Source organism: Elgaria multicarinata, chromosome 20, assembly GCF_023053635.1.
Source record: "Elgaria multicarinata webbii isolate HBS135686 ecotype San Diego chromosome 20, rElgMul1.1.pri, whole genome shotgun sequence".
NCBI lineage: Eukaryota > Metazoa > Chordata > Lepidosauria > Squamata > Anguidae > Elgaria > Elgaria multicarinata.
Genome location: NC_086190.1, coordinates 2,706,714 through 2,723,297, shown reverse-complemented (window position 1 = coordinate 2,723,297; position 16,584 = coordinate 2,706,714). Strand labels below are relative to the sequence as shown.

The 16,584-nt window shown below is 47.2% G+C and overlaps 1 protein-coding gene across 1 annotated transcript in view; it reads right to left on the bottom strand.

The window, feature by feature from the left end:
• NPHP4 (nephrocystin 4) overlaps positions 1-16,584 on the bottom strand; it is a 128,238-nt gene that overhangs the window by 100,236 nt on the left and 11,418 nt on the right. Inside the window, exons 4-6 of the mRNA XM_063145353.1 lie at positions 7,515-7,687; positions 6,369-6,433; positions 2,874-3,023 (exon numbers count right to left, since the gene is read on the bottom strand). Of these exons, the coding sequence (XP_063001423.1) occupies positions 2,874-3,023; positions 6,369-6,433; positions 7,515-7,687 (388 nt within the window). The remainder of the gene's footprint in view (positions 1-2,873; positions 3,024-6,368; positions 6,434-7,514; positions 7,688-16,584) is intronic.

The following is a 16,584-nucleotide window of genomic DNA, read 5'->3' as shown; positions in this document are numbered from 1 at the left end:
ATCGCCAGGATTCAGCAGCAGCAAGAGAGACCTTCAGCGGCGGCGTGCGTTCCCGAGAGGGCTCTGCAGCTTCTGAATAATCCCTGTCTCAGAGGTATTCTGGAAACCACACTGGCAGCTGCTTGCAAAAAGCACGAGATTCCGGGGGCAGGTTGTCTTGGCGGCCGGTCCAATGTTTCACTTCCTTTTTTGCTTCCTTCACATTGTACACACCAACAGCCAAAAAGGTGGTTCGCAGGCTGCAGTCTAACCCTCCCATTGCCCCCAGGCCCAGCACACACCCCCCAATGCCAGGCTAGAAGTATGAGACGTGCCCTTTTTTAACAGGCAAGCACCCTGCCATCCGGACCCCTCTGGGGCGATTTCTCATGTTCCTAGTAGGAAAGCTGTCTGTCAAGTCCTTCAGCCTGGGAGTGGGGGGTGGGGAGCTGGACGCTCCCTGCTCAAGTCGGTGGCCAGGGGGAGGGGAGAGCAAGAGCAAGTAGGTCATGATGGTAGGGTCAAACCATGGGAACTGGGCTAGATAAAGTCCAGGAGCCCAGGCTGAAGGAGACGGGGTATGGTTCAACGGAAGAGCACCTGTGTAGGCAGACGGTCCCAGATTCTGTCTCTGCCATCTCCAAGGGAGGCTAGGACAGGCTCCTGCGTGAAACCCCAAAGGACCATTGCAGCCAGTACTGACAATACTGGGGTAGATAGACCCAGAAGTTGCCTTGTATTATGTTCCTAGAGTATAGAAGCTCAGTTGCAGCTAGAGACAATAGGAGTCAGCATTTAGAGGGTTCAAAGCCCCCCACACTTTTTAATGCTGTTTATTAAGCACCTAAAGAAAGGTGCTGTTCAGTATAAAGACAAAGCATTAAAAAGAACACAGAACAAAAATGACACCTGCCCACAATAATACTGTACAACAGTCCTGAAAAACAGACAGCATGATTATTCGCATATTGCAGAGCTGGAGGGAGGGGGCTGAAAGAGAATGCCATCAATGAGCGCATGGCTGAGGTGAAACCCGAACCCAGGACTCCCCGATTCACAGTTCAGTCGGTTCACAAATAGCTGTTGTGGTATACCAGTTCTATGAGGCTCCAGCTTGTTCCTATTCCCAGACTGGTTTCCTGGGGTGAGACTGCTAACCTTCAAAATCCTTGAGCTACAGAGAAGTGTCGTTTTCCCCGACATACCTGCGGTGCCTGAAACCTGCATGCCCGGAAGGTCTCAGGAGGGAAGAAAGAGGTAGGGGGATCTTCCCAAAATGCTTTTCTCCCCAAAGCGGCAACTGATTAAGATTCTCCTCTTCCTCCCCAAGTCCCACAACTGGGCATTACTGAGACTCCACTGTATAGTTAGGAGGCGAAGCCCCGGCGGCACAGAAAAGCACCCGGCAATAGAACGAAATAATACGTCTCCGGCTGGCGGAGCATTTTAGGAGCCACAGGAAGTGCTGGGAACAAGACTTTCTGACAAATTAGCTTTGCTAACACTAGAATCTGCCTTAATTCAATTTCGGGAGCCAAATATACCTCCCCCATTTCATAGAGGCTGTTATCTGAAGCTTCGGAGTATCAAATTACAGAGTACATTTGGCTGGAAGTGCCCATTTGCAGCCAATTTCGGGCCCTCGGCTGTTTTATGTCCAGTAACCAAGTAGTATTTACTGCTGAGCCGCCTTGGTTAAAGGAGAACAAACAAGCACTGAAGGGCTGGAGTTTTAACTTTGGAGGACACTGCTTTTCGTCAATGTAACACGGCCAACTTAGGCCGCTCCATGCCCAGAACAGCAGGAATAACTATTAAACGTCCGGAGTTACAGCCTATCCTATTTCAAGGGCAAGCAGGGAACAGAAGCGATACACGCACGGGCAAAATACAGAACGAGCTTTCATCTGCACTGATGAAATTCCACCTGCCGTTTCCCTAGTTAACCCTGAGCCCTAACGGCTGGCCGAATCAGGGAGCTCTTCTCACAAGCGCCAGAGAGAGCACGGAGATGTTCCCTAATCAGAGGCATGCAGCCACCAGCACACATTGCTTTGCCCAATGAACAGACGTGGTCATTAGGTAGGCATCCTCGGTGGCTCTTGGAGATGCAAGAGATGACACTGTCTCATAGAATCATAGAATAGCAGAGTTGGAAGGGGCCTATAAGGCCACCGAGTCCAACCCCCTGCTCAATGCAGGAATCCACCCTAAAGCATCGCTGACTATCCCTGTCCAGCTGCCTCTTGAAGGCCTCTAGTGTGGGAGAGCCCACCACCTCCCTAGGACATGGGTTCCATTGTCGTACTGCTCTAACAGCCAGGAGTTTTTTCCTGATGTCCAGCCAGAATCTGGCTCTTCCTGTCACTTGAGCCCCTTATTCCGTGTCCTGCACTCTGGGATGATCGAGAAGAGATCCTGGACCTCCTCTGTGGGACAACCTTTCAAGCCCTTGAAGAGTGCTATCATGTCTCTCCCTCAGCCTTCTCTTCTCAAGGCTAAATATTGTTATTGCTGGTGCAAGCAAGCTAGAGAATGAACCTGCAGCTTATAGAACTTAAATGTGTACCATTCAGATCCTTGGAGATAGTGGAAATGGCTGAAATGTGTGAGCTCCTGGCTGATGCGCTGGGCCAATTGCTCAAAAATGGGGGTCCAGCTCCTGGGGAGATCCATGAGCACGCCCTCCACCCGTCACAAAGCTCCTGGCTTCTGAGGGGGTGGATGCTTCTCCATGGTCTTAGATCAGGCCTGAGGTTACAAACTTCTGCCTTAGATGCTCAAGGAGCTTGGCAGGTCGAAGCCAGGCCCCACACCGTTTTAGCAAAATAAAGTGAACGGTGAAAGGTGAGTGGTCACGGTGCACACAAGCCTTTTGCACGCCTGACACGTACCTTCGTGTGCTGCTACCACGCCAGGGATTTTCTGCAAGCAGGAGATGGGCATGTTCTCAGGGAGAAGGTGATAGATAGCTTCCAGGGGCGGGTGGGGCTGCAAGGTACAGTGCAGGTGACTGCTGTCCATCACTGTCAGGTACTGGTTCTCTAAAGGAAGGGGAAGAGGAAACTTTGGAAACGCAGCAGAAGATGAAGAAGAGAACTCGTTTGCTCCAAGCCCTGTCGAGAGGACGACCCAATTCAAAGCACAGCAGCAGCAATGGCTTCCATTCAAAAATATTACATTTAAGGAAGTTTCTGGTCTTTAGGCTGTAGATAAGCTTTATTTATTTATTTATTTATTTATTTATTACATTTCTATACCGCCCAATAGCCGAAGCTCTCTGGGCGGTTCACAAAAATTAAAACCATAGTAAGACAACCAACAGGTTAAAAGCACAAATACAAAATACAATATAAAAAGCACAACCAGGATAAAAACCACACAGCAAAATTGATATAAAATTAAAATACAGAGTTAAAAGAGTAAAATTTAAATTTAAGTTAAAATTGAGTGTTAAAATACTGAGAGAATAAAAAGGTCTTCAGCTGGTGACGAAAGGAGTACAGTGTAGGCGCCAGGCAGACCTCTCTGGGGAGCTCATTCCACAACCGGGGTGCCACAGCGGAGAAAGCCCTCCTCCTAGTAGCCACCTGCCTCACTTCATTTGGCAGGGGCTCACGGAGAAGGACCCCTGTTGATGATCTTAAGGTCCGGGCAGGTACATATGGGAGGAGGCGTTCCTTCAACTAACTTGTCCCCAAACCGTTTAGGGCTTTAAATATCAATACCAGCACTTTGAATTGGGCCCGGACCTGGACTGGCAGCCAATGAAGTTGTAAAAGGACTGGCGTAATGTGATCTTGCCAGCCAGTCCCTCTTAGTAAACGGGCTGCCCTGTTTTGTACCAGCTGAAACTTCCGGACCGTTTTCAAAGGCAGACCCACGTATAACACATTGCAGTCATCCAAGCGAGAGGTTATCAGAGCATGGATAACTGTAGCTAGGCTATCTCTGTCCAGATAAGGGCGTAGTTGGTATATCAACCTAAGCTGATAAAAGGTGCTCTTTACCACTGAGTTCACTTTAAAGTATGTGGGGAATGCAGGGGAAACCTCTGAAGCCAAACATGGCTTTAACCCTAAGTTTGACCACCATAAAAATGTAAGGTTAGACAGACCTTCAGGTCTGCACAATTTGAGGATGGGGTTGCCTCTGTTCCTCCCCACCCGCCGCCTTTGCCCCCAAACTCTCTTACTTCTCCTTTTCCCTCACTTTCCCCTCAACATGCCCAGCCTTGGTTTGCTCTCTGATTTGGCAGGAACCAGATCTGCGGCAGGAAGTCCCAATGCAGCCCTTCTAACTAACAGCTTTCCAGTTTGCTCTTGTGCGTTGACTAGATACTGTCCTCAGACCACATAAAATATTCAGCTCGAGAATGTGCCGCCTTGCAAAACTGCCATCAGTTAAGACCTCTGTCCCTCCCAAATAGGCTTGGCTCATGTCTGGGACCTCACAGAGTGACTGTCCAGAAACAATCATTCCACTGCAAGAGCTTGACACAGCTGTGTGTTGCATTATATGTACAATTTGAGTGGATGAAGGAGGAACTGGGCAGACAGTACACGAACAGTAAATTAAACCTGACAGCTTTCTAAAACCGGTCTGCCTAAAGAGCATTTGGCTATTTTCTGATCTTCTGAGGCAAACTTTTTATCTGAATTAAAATGGGAGATGTCACTTCACTCTTAAACCTGAAAAGGCTACATTTTAGAGAATGTCAAGAGTAAGAACGAGCAGCTCCTACAGACACAAACGCCCTGGGTTTATGCACGAGTTCCTTAACTGGGCGGTAAAGCAGCCGTTTCTGCAGCTGAAACTCTCCCCACGGCCTGAGTTCGATCCCAGTGGAAGCTGGTTTCAAGCAGCTGGCGCGGGTCGACTCAGCCTTCCATCCTCCCGAGGTCAGTAAAATGAGTACCCAGTTAGCAATGGGGGAAAGGTAATAACGGCCGGGGAAGGCAATGGTAAACCACCCCGCTATAAGGCCTGCCAAGAAAATGTCAGCGAAAGCTGGCGTCCCTCCAAGAGTCAGTAATGACTCAGTGCTTGCACGAGAGGTTCCTTTCCTGTCCTTGAATTAGAAGGGTGCAATCCCAGAGCAGTGACTCATGCAGAGAGGCACCTGTGAAGGTGGGCCATTTGTCTGTGTCAGAAATGGCTGTACGCTTCTCTCTTCCTGATTCAGAGGTGGGACAGAATTGAACGGACACATCAACCTACGATATACTTAGTTACAGTAAATAAATATGATACCCAGAGTCTAAGACAGGAATGGAATAGAGAACTGGAGTGCCGTATTTTGCCTAATCAATGGACTGTTGTCTTAGCAGCTGTAACTGACGTTTCTACTGATCTTAGATCAGTAGATCTAAGCAAAAAAAATGTTTTGGGTTTATTGGACCCCACAATGCCTTTTTAATAAGGGTTTGTCTAACTTGCATAATTGTTGAAGATGTAACTCACCTAATGCTTCTTTTATTCATATGTTTTGGCAATGCCCAGTAGTTGCCCCCTTTCGGGAGGAGGTGATAATAAGGATAAACTTGGCATTGGAACAGTCTTTAATATGGAACGATGTGCATGTCCACCTAAATGACCTACCGGTTTCTTGGAAGTTCAAGCATTGTCAGCACAAATGGATTTTCTGAGCCTTTATGGCAGCTAAAAGACTGATATTATTACATGGGAAGGATAAATGTTCACTTTCCATAATGCAATGGACTGAGGACTTAGCAATGCTATCAACATTTGAACGGGTGGTATATAGACGCCACCTGCGAGTGAATAAATACATGGATATTTGGTCTGCTTTTCTTGAACCCTATGCATAACTCCACCTGCTTTTTTTTTAATGAATGGTGTTGTTTTGTTGTTTATTCGTTCAGTCACTTCCGACTCTTCGTGACTTCATGGACCAGCCCACGCCAGAGCTTTCTGTCAGCTGTCGCCACTCCTAGCTCCCCCATGGTCAAGTCCGTCACCTCCAGAATATCATCCCTCCATCTTGCCCTTGGTCAGCCCCTCTTCCTTTTGCCTTCCGCTTTCCCTAGCATCAGCATCTTCTCCAGGGTGTCCTGTCTTCTCATTATTTGGCCAAAGTACTCCAGTTTTGATTTTACTATCATTCCCTCAAGTGAGCAGTCTGGCTTTATTTCCTGGAGTATGGACTGGTTTGATCTTCTTGCAGTCCAAGGCACTCTCAGAATTTTCCTCCAACACCACAGTTCAAAAGCATCTCTCTTCCTTCGCTCAGCCTTCCTTATGAATGATATTCCTATGCATGTAACATTTGTGTTTCTCACATGTTTCTCACAAAAAAAACCAATGATTTTTTTTAGTTCTGTTTTGTTAAAATTACAATAAAAAGTTAAAAAAGAAAAGTGACTTACTCTCTACTGGCTCCTGGAGCAGTGGGTGCAAGAGAGCTCTTGGGGTCCCATGATAGAGACTGAGCCTGCAAAAGAGAGGAGCAGATCATGGCACAGAGGTTCTTGTCCAGGCACAGAAAGGTAGATGAAAACCAGGAACCCTTGGGAGCTAACTCACAAGAGCTGGTTGATAAGAAGGCCTTTGCTTTGGAACACAATGCATCCAAATATTTTTATGATTCATTCCCACCCACCACCCACTCCCCTCTTTAAGAAGGAACTCAAGACTTATCTGTTTTCCCAGACTTTCTCTAACTTGCTGCAAATCTACATTAGTATCTTTCTCCTTCCGTTTTATTTCTCTGCCCCTTCCTTCTCCCTAATAACAGTATTGCGATTATTGGTGTGATAAACCCCATGTACTCCCATCACCAATCCACACCTGTCTAAATCTCCACATTCACTGTATCCAGGCTGGATAAGTCTTGCCATCACCTCCTGAAGGGATCATCAAAAGCCTGAGAAGACTATATTTGTTTGGGGTGGGGTCGGGGGCAGTGAGAGTTTGGTAACATGTGTTGTTTCTGTATTCAAAAATGGTCAACCACCTTGGATGCCTTAGCAAGAAAGCACTGTAGAAATGTATTAAAGAAATAAATCACCACTGTGGGGAAGTTTAGGCAATGCACAGAATCAAGAGGATCGTATTCCCACCCACCCAGGCGTTCAGATCTTACACCAAAGGCACTGTTCCAGGTTCCACTGCTTTCAGAGGTAAGGGCCATGGCAGTGAGGAGCAGGGCCTTTTCCGCAGTGGCACCCTCTTTATGGAAATAATGCCGGGAGTCACTGACCGAGACATCTGGAGGGCACCAGGTAGCGGGAGGCTGTTAGAAACTCCTGGTCCACCATGGCCAGCAGGCTTTCCAAGGCAGGCCTCTCTCCCAGCTCTACTATCTAAGATTCTTGAAGCTGGATGTGCAGGAAATTGATCTTGGGACCTTTGTAAACAACGCTGTGGCCAAAAACCCTAGAGGAACTTGTTGCTATTTTCTCTTGTCTACAGGCTGGCAGCCTGAGGTTTAGCTACTTGAGAATTTCAATGGTGCAAACAATCCCGAAGACACAGCGACCTGCCCCGGTTCTCCCACACGAAGATGCACCTACCCTTTGTCTTTTGAGACCAGATTTGTCGGCTCAGATTTGCTGCTAAATAAATGTAGTATCCCAAAGCCACATGACAGATCCTGGGGGGTCCCATCTCGCCTCTTGGCAGCAGCCACGACCTCTACGACCATGACAACACTGGGATGATCCAAAGAGGTGTGAAGATAAACAGCCTGCGGAGGCAAAGAGGGGAGAAGGAGTGAGGATGGCCGTTACATTGAGCAAGAGGTTGGACTCGATGGCCTTTAGGCCCCTTCCAACTCTACTAATCTAGGATTCTACGATTCTATACAGCAGCCAATGGCTTACGGAAGCAGATTTCAAACGGCATTCCAGCGAGTCCTGGCCTTTCGCAGAAGCTTTTCACTGAGAGGATCAGTGACGGCAGATACATACCCCGAAGGGACAGCTTCCTTGCCACGATTGACCGGTCTTCCCTTGCAATGCGGAGCCAGAGGGTCATACTGGGTGTGCCCAGGGCTAGTGACAAAGGTCCGTGTGGTCTGGAACCCGCTGAGCGTTCACAGCCCAGCAGGCTCCCACTGACAAGACCTCTACCTCCTGGTCTTGCTTAGAGATGTAAAATTTCTGGAAATTTTGAAGCCATGGGAAAAAAAACATTTTTCCCATTTTTTTCCAGGAGGAAAGCGGATTTTTTGGAAAAATTGGGGGGGGGGATTACAATATTAGCACTTTTTAGATTGAATGTCACGTTGTTATTTTAGGAAAATAAAATGTAATTACGTCCAAGTTGGTCTGGCATCAAATTATCGCATCTGGCATATTAAAAGTGTAGTGCATTCAAACAATTATTAGAAATTGAATTTCCTTTTTAAATTTTTACTTTTGTTGTTGAGGTAACAAATGGAGCTGCAAGCTCCTGAACTGTAAGGAACCTTTTTGGTTTTACCAGTTTGAGGAGCAGGCAAAAAAACAATTTAAAACAACAGAAGAAACCATCAGCATTAGTAACAAAGCAAATTATTTATATCTTAAACATTTTATTCATCATGATGAAATAAACTATTCCATAATCTAGTTTTCTTCACTTTTCCCCCAATTTTTCTGAAAAATAATAAAAAAAAGGCTTCAGGGAAAAAAGGTGTGTGTCCCCCCCCCTCCGATTTTTCCATATTTTAAACCCCCCCGCCCCCGGCCTTCACATCTCTTCTCTTGTTCCTCTTCTTTACTTTTGCAATCCATTCATTCACCTGCCTTTCACTCTGGCCCAGACAACAGAGGTGGAGAGGAGGAGGAGGAGTGAGAAGGCAGACTTACTATGGGAGCAGGCCCCGATCCTGCTCATTACTGAACTGCTGTTAGAGTTACCTCCTCCTAATACATAATGCTGCACTTTAGGACAAGTGTGTTACCTAGGGTAAGAAGGGCTTGGGTGAGCGCCAGGTCTGTCCTAGGCAGGGGTACAAACAGTCATCAAAGACCATCTAATAAATTGATAGTAAAATTATGTAACGTTTTCTTTTCTGGCAGAAATAATCAACCGTGTTTTCAAGGTAACACATGATCAGTCTGTTGCAGTTTTTTTTTCCATTAGTGCTCTGCCTGCAGCCTAGCACAGGAAAGCACATTTAGTCATCGAATACTGCTGGTGGAAGAGGATACATCAGAGACAACTGATTCTCCCGATGTTTCATACATCATTCCCCAGAGGATGTAGTCCAGGGGTTGCTCCACCTTTGGCCACCCTTGTCCTCATGTCCCGTGAGGGGCAAGAGTTGCCCCAGGACCAACTAGAGAAAGAATCCTTTGGCCTCGTCTGACCTGAGACTGAGATGGGCTGGTGTCCTTCATCGCCTACTTCACTCATCAGCGTATCATTTATCAGACTGACCTCTGGGTGATCTCGCCTCTCAGGTACACATATCAGGGCTTCAGTCACCTGGAGATCATCCTGACACTGGAATTGATTCAATGGGAAACATGCCCAAGTAGGTGTTACATTACATAAATAGGAGTGACACCAGTAGATTATCTAGCCCTACTTCCTTCCCTAAACACGCTTGTTGTTTCTCCTCCTAAGAACATAAGAAGAGCCCTGCTGGATTAGACCAAGGGTCCCTCTAGTCCAGCCCTGTGTTCAACCAGATGCTCCAGTGGAAAACCCACAAGCAGGACAGGAGTGCAACACCACCCTCCCGCCCATGTTCCCCAGCAAGTGGTTTACATAGGTAAACTGCCTCTGATACTGGAGGTAGCATATAGTCATCAGGAATAGTAGCCACTTATGTTTTCCTCCTCCAAGAATTGGTCCAACTCTCTTTTGAAGCCATCCAAATTGGTGGCCGTCACTGTGCCTCGTGAAGGTGAACTCCTGTCATGTCTAACCCTACTGCCCGTTTTGGGAGAAGAGGTTTCAGGTAATCAATCAGAATCAGACTCAGAACTAGAAGACGCAGCACCAGACACCAGCCGGCCTGTACCAGTGGCGGAGGAAGCTCTCATGGGCGATTCCCCAGCTGGGAGTCAGCCCTCTCCAGAGCTTATCTCCTCAAGGCCAAATCCTACACACTCAGTGGGAAGTGAGGTTTCTTCCGGAGGTGAGCGTCCCAACAAGCTAGCTGATGCTAAGGTCCGCCAGAAGCTCAAATGCACGGCATGGAAGGAAGACGTGAGAAAGTTGGTTCGATTACACCAGAACCTGCCTCTGTACCAGGCTCTCTGAAGTTACGGGCATTTGCAAAGTGGCTTCCTATTATTATTATTTATTTATTTATTTATTTATATAACGCCATCAATGTACATGGTGCTGTACAGAGTAAAACAATAAAATCGCAAAACCCTGCCGCATAGGCTTACATTCTAATAAAATCATAATAAAACAATAAGAAGGGGGAGAGAATGCACCAAACAGGCACAGAGTAGAGTAAAACTAACAGTATAAAAGTCAGAACAAAATCAAGTTTTAAAAGCTTTAGGAAAAAGAAAAGTTTTTAGCTGAGCTTTAAAAGCTGCGATTGAACTTGTAGTTCCTATTCTTCTTGAGCGGACAATTGTCTTGCTTAGTTTGCATAGTTTTGCGTAGGGGGACGTTTCCAAGCGGTTAGACTCTCTTCAGGTAGAAGAGACATTGGTTGCTTGATAAAAGCTTTGTGGATTACTTAGCAAGCCTCGTCATTTCCCTCCCATCAAAAGCAGGAGTGTTCTGAGAAACACAACAACTCTGTGATTTATGCACCGTGGGAAGAAGTCCTTCCTTTTATCTGTCCTGAACCTCCCACCCATCAGCTTCATGGGATAATGACCCCATTGGGTTCTAATATTATGGGAGAGGGAGAAAAATGCCTCCCTCTCCACATTCCCCACCCCAGGCATCATTTTATACATCTCTATCATCTCTCCCCATACTGGCAGTAAGACCTGGTGCATATGAGCACTTGCTTCATTATCTGCCAGCTCACTCACCTGTGAGATCTCTGGCTTGACGATGGCCCAGCATTACAATATGGCCTGAGGCTGCCTGGCACCATGTACAATATGTGCAGCTGAATTGGAGGACCCACCTTCTCAGTCTGGACATGAGATCCACAGACCTGGTCTACATTGACCCAGGCATTAAAAGTAGTAAATGGGAAAAGGAGTTAAAGGGTATAGCAACACAGAGAAACCAAGAAAATCACTTCTTGACCACTCCAAAGCCATGAGGGAAGGGGAGGGGGGAATAGAAAAGCATATTTGTCCAGCTGCCTCTCCTCCTCAGACCGAGCATGAAGCGGAGCGTTTGGGTGCAATCTCTGGCAGCGGTGTGATTGAAGAGTAGGCTTAATCCTTCTATTAAACAGTCATTATCCAAGTGTCACGAGCAAAACATTTGCTGTAATCACAGACTGTCAGGGAAGGATAACAGAGAGAGGCATTAAAACATCAGCCCGCCGAAATAAATCGTTATTCTATTATCTTTTATTGCAAAATGATGGAAAAAACGGTCAGTAACTCTTGACAAGAAGGCTGGCCAGGCAGAGTTATGGTCAAATTCCTGAAGAACTGGGTACCTCTCCCAAAGTGGGATCCGTTGTACGGCTGAGTTTACTGCTGTCTCCATAAATGCTAATATTGGTTTTGCTAACATACGCTTTTCTTCTCGCATCTCCGCTCCAAAGGGACAGTCGTGCTTGCTGTTCCGGGCCACTTGGGAAATACCATGGCCACACTTGAGGAGGGAAACCACAACCGCTCCCTCTCAAACCGGAGTGCCTATTTCTTCAAACTGAGGGCCAAAGTACATGGTACGTTAAATAGGTGATAGCAAATTGCAGCCTCAGGATGGGACATTTTCATCAGGACTGTAGCAGGAGAAAAAGGGTATTTTTCTTACCCGCCTCTCCCTTTGGATCGAGGCGAGGAACAACATTAGTACAAGAATCAATACATCTTAAAAATACTTGATTTCACATTCATCTCGGTCTGGGTCCTGCCGGAAAAGGCTAGTTTTCAACGCTGTCTTAGAGAGAGTTAATTTTACGAATTAAAATTATTAATTCTAGTATTATCTGCTATAGATAATTTACGAATTATCTATAGCAGACAATACTGAGCTAGAAGGAGTCATAGTCCTGTAGAATCCTCCTGGAATGAACCTCCCCATACACTATGACCATCTTCTGGGGCTCCCCTCTTTGTTCCTCCTCCGAAGGAGGTTCAGGGGTGCCTCCATCTTTGAGCCCACTCAGGGTTAGTCAAAACACATTCTGGGGTTACCAAGAGCAAACAAGGCCACTTGTGCAGAAGGAAAGCATGCCATTTATTAAACACACAGTTGTAATATGGATGCAGATGTAAGCTATCAGTGAAAAAGAAAGCTCACACGTCCCTCTGTCGGACAGCAGGATCTTCTCAATGGGTATTGCACAGTGGGCTGCTGTTCTGGGCAAGTGACTATCTTCCCTCCTCCCAGAGCGAGAACCAAGAGCAGACCAGCCTGCCGGATTTGATAAGTGTCTCTTTTCAGTTCCATAGCCTGTCATGAGAAACACAGGCTGGAAAACAAATCACTCCCCTTCTCAAGAGAAAAAAGGTGTGTGTGCTCAGCTCCAGTTTCTCATGAGAGAGAAGCAGCAACATCCTTATCTCAGTGAATGAGATCATGAAGCTGTGAAATCTCTCTCTCTCTCTCTCTGCCTTCCTCCTTAATCTATACTGTGTGCAAGAAGAGACCTATTTCTAGCATGGCTACTGCAAAATGCCCGACTATACAGGACTACACAAGTCTCTGCGCACTTAACAAACAGCACATAGGACACTGCGAAAGGCCAAACTTTGACTCCTCGCCATTCTCCTGGTATCAAACTCACTAAAAGAGGATGCCAACAAGGTCCATGGCTTTCTTGGTGATGGCCCCTGGCTGGGGAATGCTTTCCCCACTGAGGTGCAACTGACACCTACACTGTCATCTCTTTGGCGCCAGGTTAAGACTTTCCTCTAATCCAGGCACTTGATGGCATAGGGCTCTTTCGGGCTTTTTAAAAAAAAAATAGGCTCCTGATAGTTTTAGTTATTCGTGTGTGTTTTAAGCTTGCTTTCAAACTGTTTTACATTTTTGGACGTTAAAGGTTTTATATTAGGCTTTATCAAGCTGTGAACCACCCAGAGGGCTTTGGCTTTTGAGTGGTATAGAAATGTAGTGAATGAACAAATGGTCTGATCCGGTATAAGACAGGTTCCATCGTTAACGTTAAGTTACACATTTTTGGCACAGAATCTTGCACATTTGTTTCTAAATTGCTCTAAGAACATATGAAGTGCCATGCTGGATCAGACCAATTCATTTTATTTATTTATTTATTGCATTTCTATACCGCCCAATAGCCGGAGCTCTCTGGGCGGCTCACAAAAGGGTCCATCTAGTCCAGCGCTCTGTTCACACAGTGGCCGACCAGCCATCGGCCAGGGATGAACAAGCAGGACATGGTGCAACAGCACCCTCCCGCCCATGTTCCCCAGCAACTGGTGCACACAGGCTTACTGCCTCGAATACTGGAGGTAGCACACAACCATCAGGGCTAGTAGCCATGGATAGCCTTTGCCTCCAGGAATTGGATCTATTGCTATCCACGTGCAGAACAGGGTGGGCGATAATGCTAAAGAAATTTACTTATCCGCCAATTATGTACACTGAAACGGAGACGGGGTTATTTGTGTGTAGCATATTCCACATGTCTTGCTGTCAATAGAGGAAAGGCATCAGCATTCCAGCAATGCATTCAAGCCTCTGTGTTTGCCGTTCAGAGGGAAAGCGTCAGTCGATCAACCCATGTGCAGGCCTGGATCGTCGTTCCGCTGCCTGAAAGATTTAAAAGAAGCCTCTGTCCCCCGAGAAGGAAAATGGGGGAAATGCCGTTATTTGCAGTGGCTCCGTAGCAAACGTCTCTGAAGAAGTACTCCCCAATTATCATTGGGGGTAAATAATAACTGAATCATCGCAGTGACACGAAGCTACTTATTAGCTGGAACGGAACGGCTGGGGGGAAATGGGCAAAGGGAGCTCAGCAAATTACCCATGCAGGAATCCTGCGTGTGACAGATGAGACAATGTTCTCCGGCCTTCTTCGGAGCTGCTTATCTGGATTTGACAGTTATTCGCCGTGACGAAATAAACAACTTTCTAAATGGGCCGCGTTCCAATCCCTGTGGCTGGAACACCCTCAATGCAAAAACTTGATTTTCCGTTGCCACCAGAAAAGGCTGAACAATTTGACTGGCTGCTTTGAGACTTCAATGCCATCCTTTGGGAGAGGAGGAGGAGGAGGAAGAGGAGGCAAGGCGCTCCAAATGGCAGCGGGGGGAGGATGTGGGTTCCCTGTGGAGCTGAGAACCAGGCAAGGATGAAGGCGATTTGCATCCAGAAAGAGGTCTCTGCGTCGCTCAGACCAGCAAGCCTGTCTGTCCCGGAAGCTTACAGAGCACATACACTGACCTATTGGTAGCTGCACCAGCATTACTACACGCGCCGATGGCTGGATTTGCTCCTGCATCAGCCTTCCCCAACCCCGGGCCTTCCAGATGTGTTCCACAAATTTAAAATTTAAATTTAAGTTAAAATTAAGTGTTAAAATACTGAGAGAATAAAAAGGTCTTAACCTGGCGTCTAAAGGCATATAATGAGAGGTCCAGGCGGACCTCTCTGGGGAGCTCGTTCCACAGCCGGGCTGCCACAGCGGAGAAGGCCCTCCTCCTAGTAGCCACCTGCCTCACTTCCTTTGGCAGGGGCTCATGGAGAAGGGCCCCTGTAGATGATCTTAAGCTCTGGGCAGGTACATATGGGAGGACGCAAATAACCTGGCCCCAAACCATTTAGGGCTTTGAATGTCAATACCAGCACTTTGAATTGGACCCGGACCAGAGCAATCACTGAAGTATCACAATGAAACGGGCTACGGGTGACCCAGCCCTTTGTTGAAATTTGGGACTCCTGATCAAGCATGTGCACCCATTTTTAAAAGGTCAGACAATAAAGGGGAAACACATTACAACGCTTGGGGATTTTGCTTTATTAATCCAAAAATCAGCACCGTTTACATTTTAAAATGAAAGGCAAAAGTTCAGGGGACCATCGGAGGAGAAGGAAGATCCAGGGCTGCTCAGAGCTGAGGCGAGAGGTGCAAAGTCTAAGACTCCATGGAGCTGAACTGCTGCAAGGCCCCCTCTCTTGTCTGCCTGCCCGCCCGCCATGAGCACTGGTTTAGTCGGATTCAGGCTTGCTCGCTGGCTGGCCTTGTACCATTCCTGGGGCAGCAGCACCCTCTGCTGCCGCACGTCAAGCACGACACAGTGAGAAATTGAGACATCCATTCATAGACCTGCCTGTTTGCATTGGCATGCTGATTAGACGGATACGGGGAAGCGTCATCGTGATCTCTCAATGGCCTGCACACCGAAGAGAATTCACAGTTCTGTACAAACCCCTCAGGTGAGGGATTCTTATCCTGGGGTCATGTGTGCTTTTTTTAAAAAAAAAATCTCTCTTTCTGCCACGACCACCACCGCCACCCCTTCTCTCTCCCTGGCATCCCTTTCTTTCTCTCCCTCCTGCCAGAAATTAGGCCACTCTAAGGTTGCAGTTGGTTCACCCCAGTTTCAGAGCAACCAGGGTGGGAGGCAGGGGAGGAAGCCAGGGCATTGAGACATGTACACAAGGCCATGGATGCATGAGAGAAGAAAGCTGTAGACGGGGACTCCAGCATGGCCTGATGCTGAGATTTGGCCTGGCGAACTTTGCCAGTCTGTGTGAACGCCTGACTCCAAGGCTCAACAGAGGTGCAAAATGGGATGTGTGTGTGTGTGTGTGTCACACAACATTGGCCCCCATGACTGGCATGCGGTGTGAGCCTCAAGACTGAGCAGGCCCTAGTACCGATATTCAAGCGTGGCCTTCTGAGCTTGCCTGGTCAAAAGAGCCTGCCACACTTCAGGTTCCAGCCACCATTCTCATAAGAGCAGGGGTTTGCCCCACATCCTTGTGCTGTGTTTTGGAGGTGCAGAGGGAAGTCAGGGACAAGCAAAGGGGCCAGGCAACCACAAATGGTTGATTGGCTAGCAAAGATGGCCAAAAATTGTTTCTTGACTCATTGTTCCAGACCTGATCAGCATGCCAATCCCTTTTCTCCCTTTTCTTTCATGTTATTTGGTTGCTAGGCATGCAAATAGGTCTGAGATGAGGGTGGGGGATTGGAGTAATGGCAGCTAATATCACAAAGGCACTGACAGCTCCCTAAGGCAGTAAGCAAGAATGTCATGTTATGGAGCTCCTTGGGCGGGGAAGGGGTTCCCTGGTCTGCCCATCTTCCTCTGCCTTTGAGCTCTCTGGCAGCACCACTGTCACCCATTGTGGTATCAGGATGAGAAGATACACTATGCAAAATAAGTAAGCTAGATAAAGTCAGAAGTTCTCAAGACCACCTTATTGGTCTGCTATGAGGCAACAGCTGAAGGCAAAGTAAGGCTTTTAGTTAAGCATTAGCAGAAGCGCTTTGCCCCTGATGCGGAACGCTGAACACCAGCAAGAAAACCAGACATTGGCAAGTCATAAGATGGCCCAGAATGCTCACAGCGGACA